This window comes from Protobothrops mucrosquamatus, unplaced genomic scaffold (genome assembly GCF_001527695.2).
Source record: "Protobothrops mucrosquamatus isolate PMUCROS unplaced genomic scaffold, P.Mucros_1.0 scaffold1799, whole genome shotgun sequence".
Taxonomy (NCBI): Eukaryota; Metazoa; Chordata; class Lepidosauria; order Squamata; family Viperidae; genus Protobothrops; species Protobothrops mucrosquamatus.
This window is the reverse complement of record NW_015387937.1, coordinates 75,647-91,576: the sequence shown is the minus strand read 5'-3', so window position 1 is coordinate 91,576 and position 15,930 is coordinate 75,647. Positions and strand designations below refer to the sequence as shown.

The 15,930-nt window shown below is 40.6% G+C and overlaps 1 protein-coding gene across 1 annotated transcript in view; it reads right to left on the bottom strand.

Annotated features, from left to right (window-relative positions):
* The window catches only part of CD81 (CD81 molecule), a 61,436-nt gene extending 55,202 nt beyond the window's left edge, over positions 1-6,234 (bottom strand). The window contains exon 1 of the mRNA XM_015823206.1: positions 5,981-6,234. Coding sequence (XP_015678692.1) covers positions 5,981-6,046 — 66 coding nt within the window. The 5' untranslated portion in view covers positions 6,047-6,234. The remainder of the gene's footprint in view (positions 1-5,980) is intronic.
* Positions 6,235-15,930: the final 9,696 nt, after the last annotated feature.

Here is a 15,930-nt window from a genome sequence, read left to right as displayed (position 1 = left end):
TCATCAATTGTCTCCTTCATTCAGGAGTCCTTATGTAAATCCATAAGCTGATAAACAAATTTATTTACAAGCCACAGTTTTACAAACTCTCTTCAGCTGTCTTGAGACTGGCACTAACAGTTTATCCAGTCTGGACTTCACAGTAAACTACTGTTAATACAATCCAGAAATAGAGGGAAAGCAGGAGCAGCATGTATGACCATATCAAGACATTTTGCTTACCCAAAGCTAAGTAAAAGAATGAGATAGGTGGCTAGATAAATGTGATAAACAAAATAAATAAAAGCAGCTCCTCTTAATTTCATACTCAGGTGTTGGCCATACTTATAGTTGATGTTTATTTCAACTTTGCCGATGAGAAAGTTTTCAACTCACCTGAAAATAATAGATTAGTTGCGATAATACAGGTGGGACATCCAAATTCTCTGTAACATCTTATCTTTGTTCTCAGGTCACCAGCTGTTGCCATGATGCGACAATTGACTTATTCTGCTCAAAAAGTTTTCAAGTCTTAACTTTTGGTTTTTACAACTACAAGAACCACATGCATTTAAACAGTGTTGCATCCTTCATTTCCCTTATCTCCAAATATATGCTCTCTTAATTGCAGGTTGCTCAATTTGGAAAGAACTGGAAAGATCAATTGAATAGACTGTAGACTTATAAATGGACAGAGCTATTTTAAATACCTTTTAAGAAGAATCTGCTGTCTTATTTACACTAGAGCTTAATACAAGATTAAATTGAAAAATAGGACTTTTTGTATGATTGTGCAATCAACATTCATAGTGTTTTTTCTTTTTCCATAGCCTCCAAACAAGCTTCTCACTGACTTCACAAAGCAGTCAATTTGTTGTTCGTCAGCTTCATAAATTTTGTTGCTTTCAGTGCCAGTACAGGTAATCCTCGATTTATAATCACACTTCAGCTCAAAATTTATGTTGTGAAACATTTGTTAAGTGAGTTTTGCCCCAATTTATGATCTTTCTTGCCACAATTATTAAGTGAATCACTGCAGTTGTTAATTTAGTAACATGGTTGTTAAGTGAATCTAGTTTCCCCACTGAGTTTGCTTGTCAGAAGATCGCAAAAGGGGATCACATGGCCCTGGGATGCTGTAACCATCATAAATATGAACCAGTTGCCTAGTGTCTGAATTTTGATCACGTGATTACAGGGATGCTGGATTGTTTAAGTGTGCAATGGTTGTAAGTCCCTTTTTTCAGCACCATTGTTAACTTCAAATAGTCACTAAATGAATTGTTGTAAGTCGAGGATTACCTGTACACAGATAAGTTAATGAACACTGAGAAGGGAATATAAAGAGCAGATTTGCCTTATGATGATTGGGTTGGAAAACACTTCTAAGGGATTCGTCTGACTCCCTTACACTTTTGTTTGCCTGGCAGCCATAGAGTATCTGGGGACATGTTCAAATAAAAATCATTATTAAGTTCTTAATCATGACTAACATGATTTGCTACAAAGGTTAACTTCTATGTCCTCAATATTTCATTTGTGCCCAGTATTCACTTTTCAGTTGCTGGTAATAATAAAAATTCTTGATTTTGTGATTCCTCCAACTGTGAATTTAGCAAATTGCACACCCAGTACAGTTCCTGCTGCTGCTTGCTAAGAGAATTCTGTTATAGGAAGAATAGAGGTAAATGTTTATCTAGATGTAAATCCCAACTGGCATAAAAGCACCAAGGAATGGGCTTGATTGAAATGTTATTAGCAAAGCCATTTGCAACTGGAAATATAATTTCTCCCTGCTTCTCTTTTTTGGCAAGTGGTTGTTTATAAGAATTTGCTAACTCATTGTGCCCAATACCAATCACAGACACTCTGAATTTGCATTTATGGACTTTATTTATGCAGACTTAATGGAGATGAGAAAAAGGAGACGCATGTGTTAATATTAATGGGATCATTTTCCTAATTGTTTACTCTGGAGAAATGCAAAAATTATGTTACTGTATTGTTTTTCCCATGTGCTGCTTCATCACACTCAAGCTAATTTTAAGCTCCCCCCCCTTCATTTTTCAAAACAGAGATTTTTCTTCCCATCTACAACTATTTTATGACAGGTCACAGTATACTTTGTTTCTCATGGAATGACCTTAAAGTTTGTACAACTCATAGAAATGTTCTGACAAATGATTTGATTAGCCCAATGTCTTTGCTTCTGTTTTTGCAAATGAGATTTATTTTTCTTACTGAGGAAACATTTAGCATGAAATGCTCCACATTTCACCAAAAGCTCCTCCCTTCCATTTGACTCTATATGATTTTGCTGTTGGTACCTTCCGGAAACCTCATTCTTGTCTGAGAAGACAAAAATACATTCCAGAAAAAGGCAAAGGAAAACCATTTCCGAACTGTGGCCAAGAAGCTGAATTTGAGGGATCTTTAATGACATCATCATTTTTTCCTAAGGAATTTGAAGAAACTAAATCGTTTTTATAAATGAGGCAGGAAACATTATGCCATTTTGTACCCAATGCAAGCAATCCTCATAAATATATCTTAATTAGATCTTCTCTGAATGCAATGTTTCCTGACACTTGTGTGCAAGTTAATATGAACATTCATACATTGAATGAATTTGGAAGTATTTAGAAGTGGGCTAATGGAGGCCGAGAGAATTGGCAATAACAAAAAAGGGTAGTTACACTGTAGAAAAATTATCTTATTATTAAGCAATCGGTCACAAGGAAATGTGGAACTGAATGGACAAACTAGTAATGAAAGTTTAAGAAATCATTACAAGAAGTTGAAAAAAAATGCCTGGTAACACAACAGTAGAAAAATCTGAACTGATTAGTTGCACAATAAATCTTACATAGCCTTCTTTTAAAATTTCAGCCTTTTCAGATTTTACCATTATAAATACTATGTCAACATACACCACCTAAAGATTCTAGATAAGGAGAAAGCGGGGAGAGATGCTGATGTTATTTTTCCCTTCCCCTATTTTGGGAGGAAGAATGGAATGATTTGAGATTACAGCAATTTTATCCATTTTGCTTTAGTCAATTCAACTAATACATTCAGAGATTCATTCCCTAGTTTTCAACATAGTGCAAATTTCTTCTTCCTTATGCATATTTATTAATAATTCTCTCTCCATCTGTTCAATATCAATCATAATAATAACTATAACTTCATTTGCAACTATTCCTTTTTTTCCCCTATCCTTCAACTCTTTTCTTTTTAAGTCCAGACCCTTATTAATTCCCAGAATATCAAATTCAAATTGAATTTTGACAGTCTAGAGCTCTGAAACAGGGGTGTTAAACTGTTGGCCCACAGGCCGGATGCGTCACGCCAAAACCGCGCCTACCCCTTTGCCAGCAATGGGAAAAAAGTCATGATACATCATGACACGTCACGTCGCCCGTGCTCTAAAACATTGTCACAATTAGCTTCCACAAGTGAAGCTAAAGGGTAATTAATAAACTGCAGCTGGTGCATGCATGCCTTTCTCCAGCCTCTCCTTCTGTCTTTAGATCTAAGATTCTAGGAACAGATTAAGTATATCAAGAGTGCATGGATGTATTCTTGCCAGTCTTTATGTAACTAATCATAAAAAATTGTTTAAGAATGAGATTCCAAGATTACTTCAGTTTTTTCAAGCATATTAAATGTGATATATATGTACTCTGTCATCAAGTTGTTGACCTTATAAACCACATAGATATTTTCCATGGTGAGCTGTCCCTCCTTGGTCTTTCAAGTCTTCCAATGATGGTGAATGTGTGTGTATGTATATTTATGTTTATTTATACACACAAAAACATATAAAATTTTGAGAAATAATCTTGATTGAGCCAGCTGTTTAGAAATTGCTTATAAAGAATTCCCAGAGACCCCAAACCTGATGTCTGCAAATTGTCCAGTTCTTTTCACAGAATCCTGGGAATTCTATGAATCCCATTAATTGAAAAAAAAAAAACTGATTGGGAAAAGTTGATCTACTGCATTCAAGTGTTTATATCTTGTGTTAAATTAAAGCATTTGGTGTTTAATTTGGAAAACAGGGCTTTGTATGAAACCAGCCACTGTGATTCATAAACACCTTTATTTTATAAGGCTACCTATCTCACAACAGTGACTCTGGTTGGTGTAGGACACAAACACAAACCACAACACATAAACTTATGTTTTACTTATTCAAAAAGTGATAATCACACCGACACTAATATAATATATGAACTCATTTGTAATCTACCAACTCTTCTTAATCCCTTTCTCTTCCATAGTTTAAAGAAGAGCACAGGGCACTGATTTAAGAAGCATCACAAAGTGACGCAGCTTGGAAACAGGGTAACTCTAGAATGAATAGGATAATAGAAAACAAACACAAATTGTCTTATTTAAGACTGTATATATGGGTTTCCAAATATGTCTAGAAGAATTCCTATAAGTTTTAGCACTGTATACATATTTTCTCAGACGTTCAACAGTATTTATAGAGAAAATTCAAGAAACAGACATATCTTGCTCTTTTAAACCCTTACTTATCTGAGATGATGGCATGTAAAACATTTCTGTACAGCTTCTTGTGGAAATGGTTTAACTGGGACAAATAGTTTCAGATGAGCATTTAGCATATACAAATATCTTAGCTCTCTTCCTCAACAAGTACTCAATATTGCTTGTGTTTGAAAGCAATTAGATTTATAGACATTTTCACACAACGTTCCTACAAATTTTTATTTTTATCTAAGAGCAAGCCTCAAAATCTGAAGGTAAAAACTTAATTTCCTACCAATATGAATTTTAAGTAATCTGTGAAGGCCTGAATTTCTTGGGAACTTGGAGAAACTCAAGACCTTCTGAGACTTGGGGTGTGGTTGGTGCAACAACCAAGGAGGAAAAATGAGATCATGAAAGGCAGTCTCAAAAAATGCTGTAAGTCATCCATTTTAGACCAACATTCACATGAATATATTTATTCTGTTATAAACATGAACGCTCTTCTTCCGAATCACTTCAGTTCTCAGGCTGATATATATATATATATATACAATAATTTCCATAATTCATTAAGTAATAGAAATAAGTAAAATGCTAGATTTTTTCCTCCAACATGTTACTTTTAAAAATAAATAAATGAAATTCCCTTAGACATACCCACTTAGCTAGTGTTCCAAAACCACCACCCAAAAATCTACGGGACACAAGCTACCTTAAAAAAAAAAAAAAAAGCTGTTTAACAAACAGGAAACTGTTGCTTTCCACTAGATTTATAGAGTGTAGCTGGCGTGACCTGCAAGGGACAAGAAGTCTCTTGGAGATCCAAATCTGCTCCACGCAACAAAGCTCTTACAACAGTCTCTTATTACCAATCTGCATTCAGGTGGGAGTTAGCAAAAAGATTAACTTGAAAGTTGGCTAAGTCGAAGTTTCAAGACGCTACAAGTACACGGTGCACGAAACGTCACATGGCATCAAAGCCAAATGTGCCTTCTCTACTTTGTATGTTGTTGTTTTTTTTTAAAAAAAAAAAAAACAGGTAAAAGGAAAGAGGTAAGAAACAAACAGACGGTTTCTAAACCGGTTTTTTTTTTTTTTTTGCGAGCCGGTGTCTGTTCGGCTCTCGATTTTCCACTCTTCCACCCTATACCCAGATTCCTTTCGGGCAAACCCGGGTCCTGAGCTCTGCTGTCTCTTTCCACGCGACATCCCTTTCGGTCGATGCAGCAGCGCTTTGCAGGAGAACGCGCCCTGCTGCCCGGATGAGGCAGCCATCCCTCCATCCCACGCCGGGGAGAAATCGGGCGAAAAGGCTCGCCCGGCTGGGCAGCAGGAGACGCCAGGCAGGGCTCCTCTGGGAGCCCGTTTCTTTGTTTTGGTGGGAAAAGAAGGCGAGGAGAAAAGCAACCAGCCACACGACATTAATCACGGGAGAGATTCAACACCCCCCCTCCAACCCGGGACGGAGCAAACGAAGGCCCTGGAAGACGCCACTCACCCAGAAGACAAAATTGAAGACAAACAGCAGGTATTTGATGCACTTGGTACAGCCTTCCACTCCCATTGCTGCGGCGAGGATTTGGCCTCGGGTTTGGAAAGGAGGAGCCGCGCGTCTTGTCGCTGCGAGGTCGGAGAGATTTTTTCCCCTTTCAGGCACACAAGACAACCAAGCCGCCCCTTCTCTTTTCCCGTTATTTCCCCTCCCTTGCTTGGGTTGCAGACACCCTCCCTCTGTCCCTGGCCCCCAGCCAACTTGCTCCTCCCACCGGCTGGAAAAACGGCGAAGGGAAAAAAATCACACCGCCTCCTAGAGGCTGTGGCTCCGGGGGCCGCCGTGTCAACTCTGGGGGCCGAGGCTTGGGGATGGAGGGCGGGAAGCTTTCAGTAAGGGGGAAAGAAACCGAGCCGTGGGATGCGGCCCCCGATGTGGCTTTGGGTGAAATCAAACCGCAGAGCTGGTTTTGTATTGCAATGGAACCACAATTTATAACCAAGGAAAGAGTTCCCTTCTCTCCTCCAAAAGGAAGGAAACGGACTTGCTACCTGCTAGTCGTTTTTTTTTATTTTAAAAATAATCCACCTAAAGGTTTTTTTTAATTAATAAGCGATCTGCTGCCCGGCGTCCTGATGGCAGTATCAATGACGAAAAGGTTCCTAGAGGGGTCAACCAATCAAAAGGATTGATCGCTGATGCAATAAAATAATCTGTGATTGCTTCCAGCCTGTTATTTCACACATAAAGCATCCTCTTCCAGGTCGGAAAGCAGAACTCCCAAGATTCAAGCAACAAGTTTGTTCAGAAATGCACCAAATATTTTCAGAGCCAGGGCCTTTTCTATGGAGTAAAAAGCAGGGAAGGTCTTTTTATCTTGTTTTGTTTTTCTTCCTCATTTTATTTCCCTTCCAGTAGGATTACCCTTATATCTACCCTCTATCTGTAGGGTAGGGGAAAATTAAGGAGCTCAAATCAAACATGTTGAAGGGTTATTTAGTGGTGGGACTCAGCCGCCCAGAACGGGCTTCTGGAAGCGGCATCCACACACACAGCTGGTTGTTTACATATTTGAATCCCACCACTGGGCATATTACATCTATGTCTGCTGTAAAATCAAAATGGCCCCTGTGGTTGGACCATGATTGAACAGAGTGAAGATAGGCAAGAGTAAGGCATCTTTCGGTCATTTTTTTCCCAAGTATTTCTGAGATATTTCTCAATCCTGAAGAAGTGATCTGAGCAAGCAGTTGCTTAATTTCAAATTCATGTGTAAGCAGCATAAACATAGGACCTGTGGTGGCTTATGCTGAATTCAGACTAATTTGTGGGCTTGGCTTGAAAGATAGCCAAAATTTATGTCAAAATAGCTTTGCTTTGGAGAGGAGCTTTTAGTTTTTTACCCCCTTCTTCCTACTACAGTATGCAAACAGCAACTTCCTTTTCTGTGCAGACTCTTGGGCTATTTATTATGACTCTCTAGCTATGTAGTGGAGATGGTTTATAAAAGAGGTCCTGGCCTAAACTTACCTGTATCTGAAATCTTTAAAAAGTTAAATGAGCAACCTGAGACTCATAAACACAGTCTGTCCTGAGCCCTTTCTTTGTGAGCCTAGAATTGACTGTTGCTGCAGTTGCTGCCATTTTAAGATGGGAGCTGCTGAAAAATACTGTATAAACCCTAAATAAACTCTAAAATAGACTGTTTATTCACCCATTTAGTCCATTGTGTGTATGTATGCATGCAGGTGCGCGCACAAATATGGATTAACTGTGAGCTCCAGCCATCACAACTTTGCCACTTTTGAAAAATTCTGAAATATCTTTGCCAGGAATGGAGAATAGAGACAGAAGTATTGTCTTTATTAAAGAACAGAGGAAATGGAGAAAAGAATGGGATATGTGATTATTTTGTAAACTTCTTGATGTGGGTGAAGCTCAGTACTTCCAAATTCATGCCTCTGAGTTAATAGGAAATGAACTGGGCTATTTCCAAAGCCCAGGATCTGGCTGTGCAATTGGTCAGGCTATTTGCAGAGCACTGTTGTTTTTGTTGTTATTCTAGTTGCCTTCTGAAGGAAAAGCACAGATTGGGTCATGGTGTTCCCTGCCTGTTTTTTGCAGTTTGAAATGGAACACATGTGAAAATGGTTCCAGGCTGGCTCCAAACTATCTGGAAATTCAGTGGTTTGGAAGTGTCTAATCTTAAACAAAAAGTAAAAATAGGTTCCTTTGCCTTTAATTTTTGGATCTGGATTACCTTGTAATTTCTGTGCCTCTATAATATTTGTCCAGTGCAGCTGTCCCCAAACTAGGTATTCTCCAGGTATGCAGATTTTAACTCCCAGAATTTGTCAGCTAGCAAGATCATTACTAATGATTTTGGAAATTCAATGCTACATATTCAAAGGCTGGAGAAAGGCTAAGGCAAGGGTAAGGATCATGTAGCTCTCCAGAGGCTTTTGGGCTCCAGCTCACATCAGTTCTAAGTGGTTCTGCTCGATTAGAGCTTCTGAAACTCAACAATAGCTAGACTAGAGGAATACTGATTCAATACATCTGGCTTGAATCATTTGGAATGGTATGAAATACTTTTTACTTACCAGATTTTTAGAAGGAAAAAAAACTAATTCTACAGATTTTAAATTTCCTTCTATCCAAATATTACAGGTACATTCCTTTACCTCAGTGGAGCATTGTTAGGCTCCTCTACATTTTTTTTCTTCCTGAGTTAATTACATGTGTAAATCTCTCCAGTGGGATGTCTGAAGATTATGACACAGGTTGGCTTTATGATGACACTACTACATACAAGAATGAAGTTGTGAGAACAATGTAAATTATTATTTTCACAAAAATAATATGAAAACATGAAACCACATTTTGATATTTTTGTCAATGACCAATAAGCCATGGCTTTTCAGTATAAAACATCAGGGTTGTAGGGGGAGAGGAGCTTCAACAAAAGGCTTGGATATGTAGAAAATCCTTGCAGCTTTCTAAAGGAGCTCATACAAAGTCAGTCTCTTGTTGCAGGAAGCTGCAAGTAAGGAATTCATGATGAAGTGAAACAAAAACCTAGGGAACAACTAAACAAGACTTGCTTATTTGACTTGGCAGATGACTACCTAAGGAAAAAATTTCCACTCAGAATTATAATGGGGTTTTACACAGGCCAGTTGGGAAAAGGCTGAACCAACACATTCACTGAAAAGTAGGAGCATTATAGAGTTAACAGAACGTTGTCATTTGTTAATTATAGCTGGCAGTTCTCTTTAGAGTGGAAAAAAATATTCATGTCTGATTGAGAAACATTTCTAAAGTGCATTGTCTAGTCTTTGGGGACAATTTACTTCCTTTTTGTGAAGTAAAAGCAGTCATAGAAGTTATATTTATGTGTCATAAATAGTTCTGAATTTCTGAGAATTTAACCAATTTTCTATTATCTATTCTTTTAGATGAATACACTCAATATTTATTCTTTGAGCTTATCCTTTCAAAATCAAGCAGTGCTGTGCAAGTTCTGAGGTTTTGCTTGATAAAAAAATACAGGAAACCAGAAGTTGCCTTTAAGCTCTACGTTTTTATTCAGCTGAACAAAGATGGGCTCCTCTAAAAGGGAAAAGCCCCGAATGACAAGAAATACTTGTATTTATTCTTTTTGATTACATAAGCAATCCATCCAGCAAAGCTGACACACATAAGATAGATTTCACCCAGTAAGTCTGGCACACTGTAGATAAGAAGGGAGAAAGCAGAAGTAGCTACAAATGTTACCTTTTGGGTGTTTCCCTAAAGACATTGTACATTCCCGGGTGGGTTAGGACATTGGGTGTTTTCTTTGCTGTCCTTTCATGACCCTGCATCCATGACTCTGCAAGTGCCCAAAGACAGCAGGGCCATCTGCACATATTCACAATTGATACTTCCTATGCTGTCTCCTAATTCTGGGTCAACATAATCTCCCCTTTCATATTTTGAGCAGTGCACATAAGTATGATCATCAAACTGGAGAGACACAAGATAAGCTTCTGCACTATGTGGGCCACATTGTTGAGGACAGGCAGAGGTGAGTAGGGGCAAGTAGTGAAAGATATAACAGAAAAAGATAACAAGGATCACCACAAAGTGAAGACCAATAAATAGTTCCCTAAACTATCCCCATCCCAGGAGCCAGCCGGTAAGGAACAAGAATTTACTACTGAAGGCTCCCCATACAGCATCAGTGAAAATCTCCAGATCCTCAGGGCGATTCTTGATTCCTCCTTCCATGAGATGGATGGTGTGGCTAATATTAACTTGATAGTCAGTGAAAAAAATCTGAGTGGACCAAAGCACACACCGCTCCTTTGCTCCTAGTACCATATCTAGTGTTTGGTGATTCTGTAACACTACTTCCCTTATTTCTCCCTGTTCCTTATTGAACTGTGTAAATGCCTGTATGGTGTGGTTAAACATTTCCTCTGTCCAGTCACCTAATTCTATAAAAGACTTACAATTCAAACCAACCCCCATAGCTGGGATTACTGCTCGTGCAATGGCATGTCCTAGGCCAGTGATGGCAAACCTTTTAGAGACCCAGTGCCCAAAAACTGGCCCCGCCCCTGCTCCACCCCCTGCCCCGCCCGTGCTCCACCCGTACCCCGCCTGCCCACAGGGCCACTCACTACCTCCTGGGCCCGCCGCAGATTGCCCAGCAGTGCCATGGCAGCCACGTCCTCTGCCCGTACCTGCAGCATCAACTGTGCGCGATGGGGTGTGAGGGCAGAGTCTTGTCTATGCTGCCTGGCTGCCATATCCTTGACTGCACTGCTCTGTGTGGGCCACGCTCGGGGGCGACTCTTCTCCAGGAGGGCTGCTGGTGAGGAGGGGGTCATGGAGGGAGGCAATGTTGGGGCAACGGCACATATGCCCACAGAGAGGGATCCGAGTGCCGCCTCTGGCACCCGTGCCATAGGTTCATCACCACTGTCCTAGGCCATGAGGTACAGGATGGTGTTCAATATGTTCTTTATGCTCAAGGTGGTCCTTGTCCTGTCGATTGTGGATGCAGCAGTTCCAGTCATTATGTCAGATGATACAAACTGAGGAAAATATCATTCCTACAGTACATGTACTTGACCAGTAAGCTGGCAAAGAATTGTAGGCAAACAGACCACCAGTCTGGGTGGTTAGCCAGATAAATGCCTTGTTTGCCTTCTAACCCCTCAGGCACAGAAGCTCAAACACCAGACATATAAGCTATAAGTCCGATTGCTGCAAACAGGCTACAAACAGCAGAGGGGTCCTTTTTGTAGTCAAGACCAAAGGTCTGATGACATTTATGCCATCCATGCCACATGCTAGTACTCACCTTCCATGTGACCATGCAAGGTGCAAAAATCCCTAACTTATCTGGAAGAAGAATTAAAATGACTAAGGCAAGCTGCTGCAGGGTGCTGTATAGTTGAGCAATCTGCAGCTTTCCTGCCCCCAAACCCAGGAAGTGCCCAGCCCCTTGTGACAATGATCATGCTGAACATAGAGGCTCCCAGAGGTGTAGCTTCCATAACCAATCCATGGGTACCAGTTGGAGGTATATGGGTGGAAATCCAATAGTCCATTACATTCAAGAGTTTAACCTAAGCCGGTGCATTCTGCATATGGGTGTTGGAACCCTAAATTCCTAAAGAGGGGCTGGGAATTGGGAACTACTCTGCCCCTCCATGATACTAGGAAAGATGGGGAAGGATGTCTGTAGCTCCTTAGGCTTTTCAGGCACGAACCTAGATCCAGCATCAGTGTTTTGGGGAGCACTTGGCTGAAATCCTAGAGCTATCTTTTCAGGTTGGAATACTCGAGAAGGGGCATTTGGGTTTTCCTGTCCAGTGTTCAGACTCACCCAAGAAGAAGAAACCGTCCTTGCCGAATTATGGGGGGGGGGCACCGGTTATGGCAAAGCAACAGGAGAGTTCATGCTTGGAGAGTGTGTCAGATTGTACAATCTGACCCATCCTAGTCCACAGCAGCTGTCCCCATAGTCCTGTCACATACCTTGACCATGACCAGAACCTAACCTCGAACTTGACCACCCTTTCCATAATCCCCCCGGGAAGCGCAGAGCAAGCTCCACAGAAGAAAGAAGGAAGAAAGAGAAACCCAGAGTATGAAGAGGAAAATAACATAGAGCAACAGAAAAAAAATGAACAATTCAAAGAAAGTACAAGATGGAAACCAGGGTAGAGAGGAGCAACATCCGCGACATAAGTAAACAGGGAACTGGTGAGACAAAATAGCCAGAGAAGAAGCCCTGAAGGCACAGGGATTGCAGAGACCAAAATGCCCAGGTATCCAGGTCAATGTAGTCTGTGAAACAAATGCTCCAGCCCAAGGTCATCCTCAGCACCAGGGGCTATAATCCAAGCAACTCAGTGGTCCTCAGCACTGGGTGGTGGGGAAGAAGAGCGAAGGCGGGCATGATGATTCCCAGTACGAAGCCCAGTATCTCGACCGCTGTGTGAGTAGCGAGAACAACGAAGGAGCCTCTTCAGCATTCAGCCAAAGGGCCAGAATCAGACCAGGACGTGACAAGCACCCAATCACCAGGAAGGAAAGGATGGTTATCACTTCTGGTCATCTCATGTAGGTTTTATAAGCTCCTTCCAACAATTTTTCTATTGTCAGCTGAAGTCCCCTCCATCTTCTGTAATTCGCACTTAACATCTGGGACGCTCAAGGAAGTCACTGGGACTTTAAGCTGGCAACTGATGAACATCATAAATTTTGCACAAATTTTTCTGTTTAGGGAGGGCAATCTGCAATGCAGTGACAATAATGTCTTGGAAACCTTTTAAGTTGCAGGACAAAGGGCCTTCCTTTCTTTTTAGCAGCATTTCCTACCAGACATCTTTCTTCTGTTGTTAAAGACACCCAGCATGGCTTGGAGGTCTGCCGTTAGTGGTATAAGTTCGAATAATGGACAGAACCAATTCAGAATATTTGTCCTCCCATGCATAAAGGTTAGATGTGGAGAAGGGGGTATGAACCAGGACCTTATGAGTGTCCCCTTTTCCAATGGCTACCTGCCCTGTGAGGGAGTAGATCCCCTTATAGGGTGGTGGAGCAGAAGCTAAAGCAGGAAAAAGTGGTGCCGCGGAAGGTCACTACAATCCAGAGTCTTTAAGTACCTGCTTATTCTTGTGTAAGGTCCAAAAACGTGCATATTAAGCTTGCTGATCATGATCCATGTCTCTTTAAGCATAGTTTCCCATGGTTTCAAAAACTCCCAAATCTATGGATCCCCCTGTGGGCCGAACAGTGGGTATGTTCTGGTGGCAGAGGACATTGTACTTAAAGAGTTTCAATTTCATATCCCGATGGGTTTTAAGCTTACCAAAGTTCCTTATGACACACTCAAGGGGGCTGAGGGCACATTCTTTCTTTTTATTCATTCTAACAGGTCTTCCTGGGGCTGAGTCCATGTGTTCAAGTCACTCACACCACTTGCACAGCCTGTTGGGCCACAAGAGATCCACTGACCTTTGGCTAAGATCAGTATCACGCCTAGGCCTGGTCAACAGCAGTAAATATATATAAGGAGCAACCACAAACCTCAGACAACCACAAGTTCAATACTCACAACCCGTTGGAGTACGAGAGTACAAGGTTAGCCCCCCTTGCTTTCTAAACACCTCCAGACATGGGGGGTCTAGGTGCAGCTAAGGTAAACCCTTCCGCCCAGCTCTGGTCAACGATGGGAAATGATTTAACGAAACAAGCACACTTTTACACATACACACACACACACTCCAATAGGCAAGCCTGTGCAACAAAGCAATGTGTATCTTTGTATCTTACCTTATCTTCAGCCTTCTTGAGTATGCAGGAACCAAGTAAAAGGCAACCAAAAAGAAGAAAAAAACTGGTTCCTATTAAAAACCACAGTGAAGAGTCAAGAAGAGGGGCACCTCCAGGAAATCCTGGAGCGCGCTTGGTGCCTTTCCCTTTCCTGAGCCTCCCTAGGACCAAGTACCTCTCCTGCTTGGCTCGCCAAAAATGCTGTGCAGGTTCTGAGGTTTTGCTTGATAAAAAAATACAGGAAACCAGCAGTTGCCTTTAAGCTTTATGTTTTTATTCAGCTGAACAAAGACGGGCTCCTCTAAAAGAGAGAAGCCCCAAATGACAAGAAATACTTGTATTTATTCTTTCTGATTACATAAGCAATCCACCCAGAAAAGTTGACACACATAAGATAAAGATTTCACCCAGTAAGTCTGGCATACTGTAGATAAGAAGGGAGAAAGCAGAAGTAGCTAAAAATGTTCCCTTTTGGGTGTTTCCCTAAAGACATCGTACGTTCCTGGGTGGGTTAGGACATTGGGTGTTTTCCTTGCTGTCCTTTCATGACCCTGCCTCCATGATTCTGCAAGTGCCCAAAGACAGCAGGGCCATCTGCACATATTCACAATTAATACTTCCTATGCTGTCTCCTAATTCCGGGTCAACAGCAGTTTAAAATCTTATTGTTTAAATAGAACAGTCTTACGTGTTCTCTCAAAATCTTTGCGGTATAAGAAGTCTTAATTTTGGCATGTTCTATGACAAATAGGAGAAATATTGTTCTAGAATTTACTGTTCCTGTTTCCTTACTTTTTTTAAACCAATCTAGGAATGTTTCCCATGTGTATAATATGGGTTTTGTCAGATTTAAAGATTTATAGTTATGAAGGATGAACCAGATACTTTATTTATTTATATTATTAAATTTATAGGTCATCTGAATCTAGTATGACATGTTTTATATAGGAATGATGGAGAACAAGGGGGATGATTATATTAGAAGACTCCTTTAGGAAGACTAATTACTGTCACAATAAACACAGGGAACTCTCCAACAAGATGAGAAGAGTACCTGTGTATAACAGTAAAAAAGCAAGGGATGCAAGTTGGAAAAGAGCACACAAAAGTTAAATAAGTTTCATATGGCTTTCTGAATATTTGAATTTAATGTAATGTGCTTGCCATTCTTGTGGATTAACAAAATATGGGCTAAGAAAAGGAACCTCCTTGAAAGACTTCATTTATCCTATATTTGTGCTGTACATTAGCGATTAATAAGATAAACTTCTTATACCTCTTGGTCATTTGATCTCTTGGCAGCATTCAGTAACATTGACCAATGTATCCTGCCGGACTGCCTATAAGGTTTGGGAGTGAGGAGCACTGTTTTATGGTGATTCTCTCCCTTCTTTTGTGGGTTGTTCTAATTAAAGGTAATAAGGAAAGAGCCATCAAGGACCTGCTTCAATATTGGATGCCAGGGCTTGGCTCTCTTTTGTCTATATGAAGCCATTGGGAAAGGCTACCTGTCAATCTGAGGGGAGTTATCAATATGCTGATAATACTGTTATGGATTGTCACCCTGAGACAGGACAGAATTGTTGTTGAAGCTTTTGCCTTTTGCTACTGCTTGGAGGCTGGGAGGGACTAAATTGGACAAAACTCCTGAACTGAATCCCAGAAAGATGGAATTACTGAATGCACCACGTGCAGCTCTTCCTGGACTGAGAGGCCATGGTGACAGTGATTAATGCTCTCATCTTCATGTACTTTAGACTACAGCAATGTGATCTGTGTAGACTATTTTTGAAGATGACTTAGACTTTGCAGTTGGAACAAAATGTGAAAGCCAGGTTGCAAGGTACTACTAATTTTGCAATTGCAGCCTTTTGCCAATAGGCCTTAAGTCCAATTCAAAATATTTGGTTTAACTTTAACCTATAAATTCCTTTATGGTTTGGCTGTGAGGCATCTTAGGGATCATCTCCCACAAATTCATGCTGCTTGTCCAGAAGCAGGAGACGACACTCAGGAACCTGACTTAATATTTATAATAATCCTACCAATGATAATAACATATGCTTTTTGCCTGCAAACAATAGGACCACAAAACAGACAAAGTAATAGAAAATGAAGAA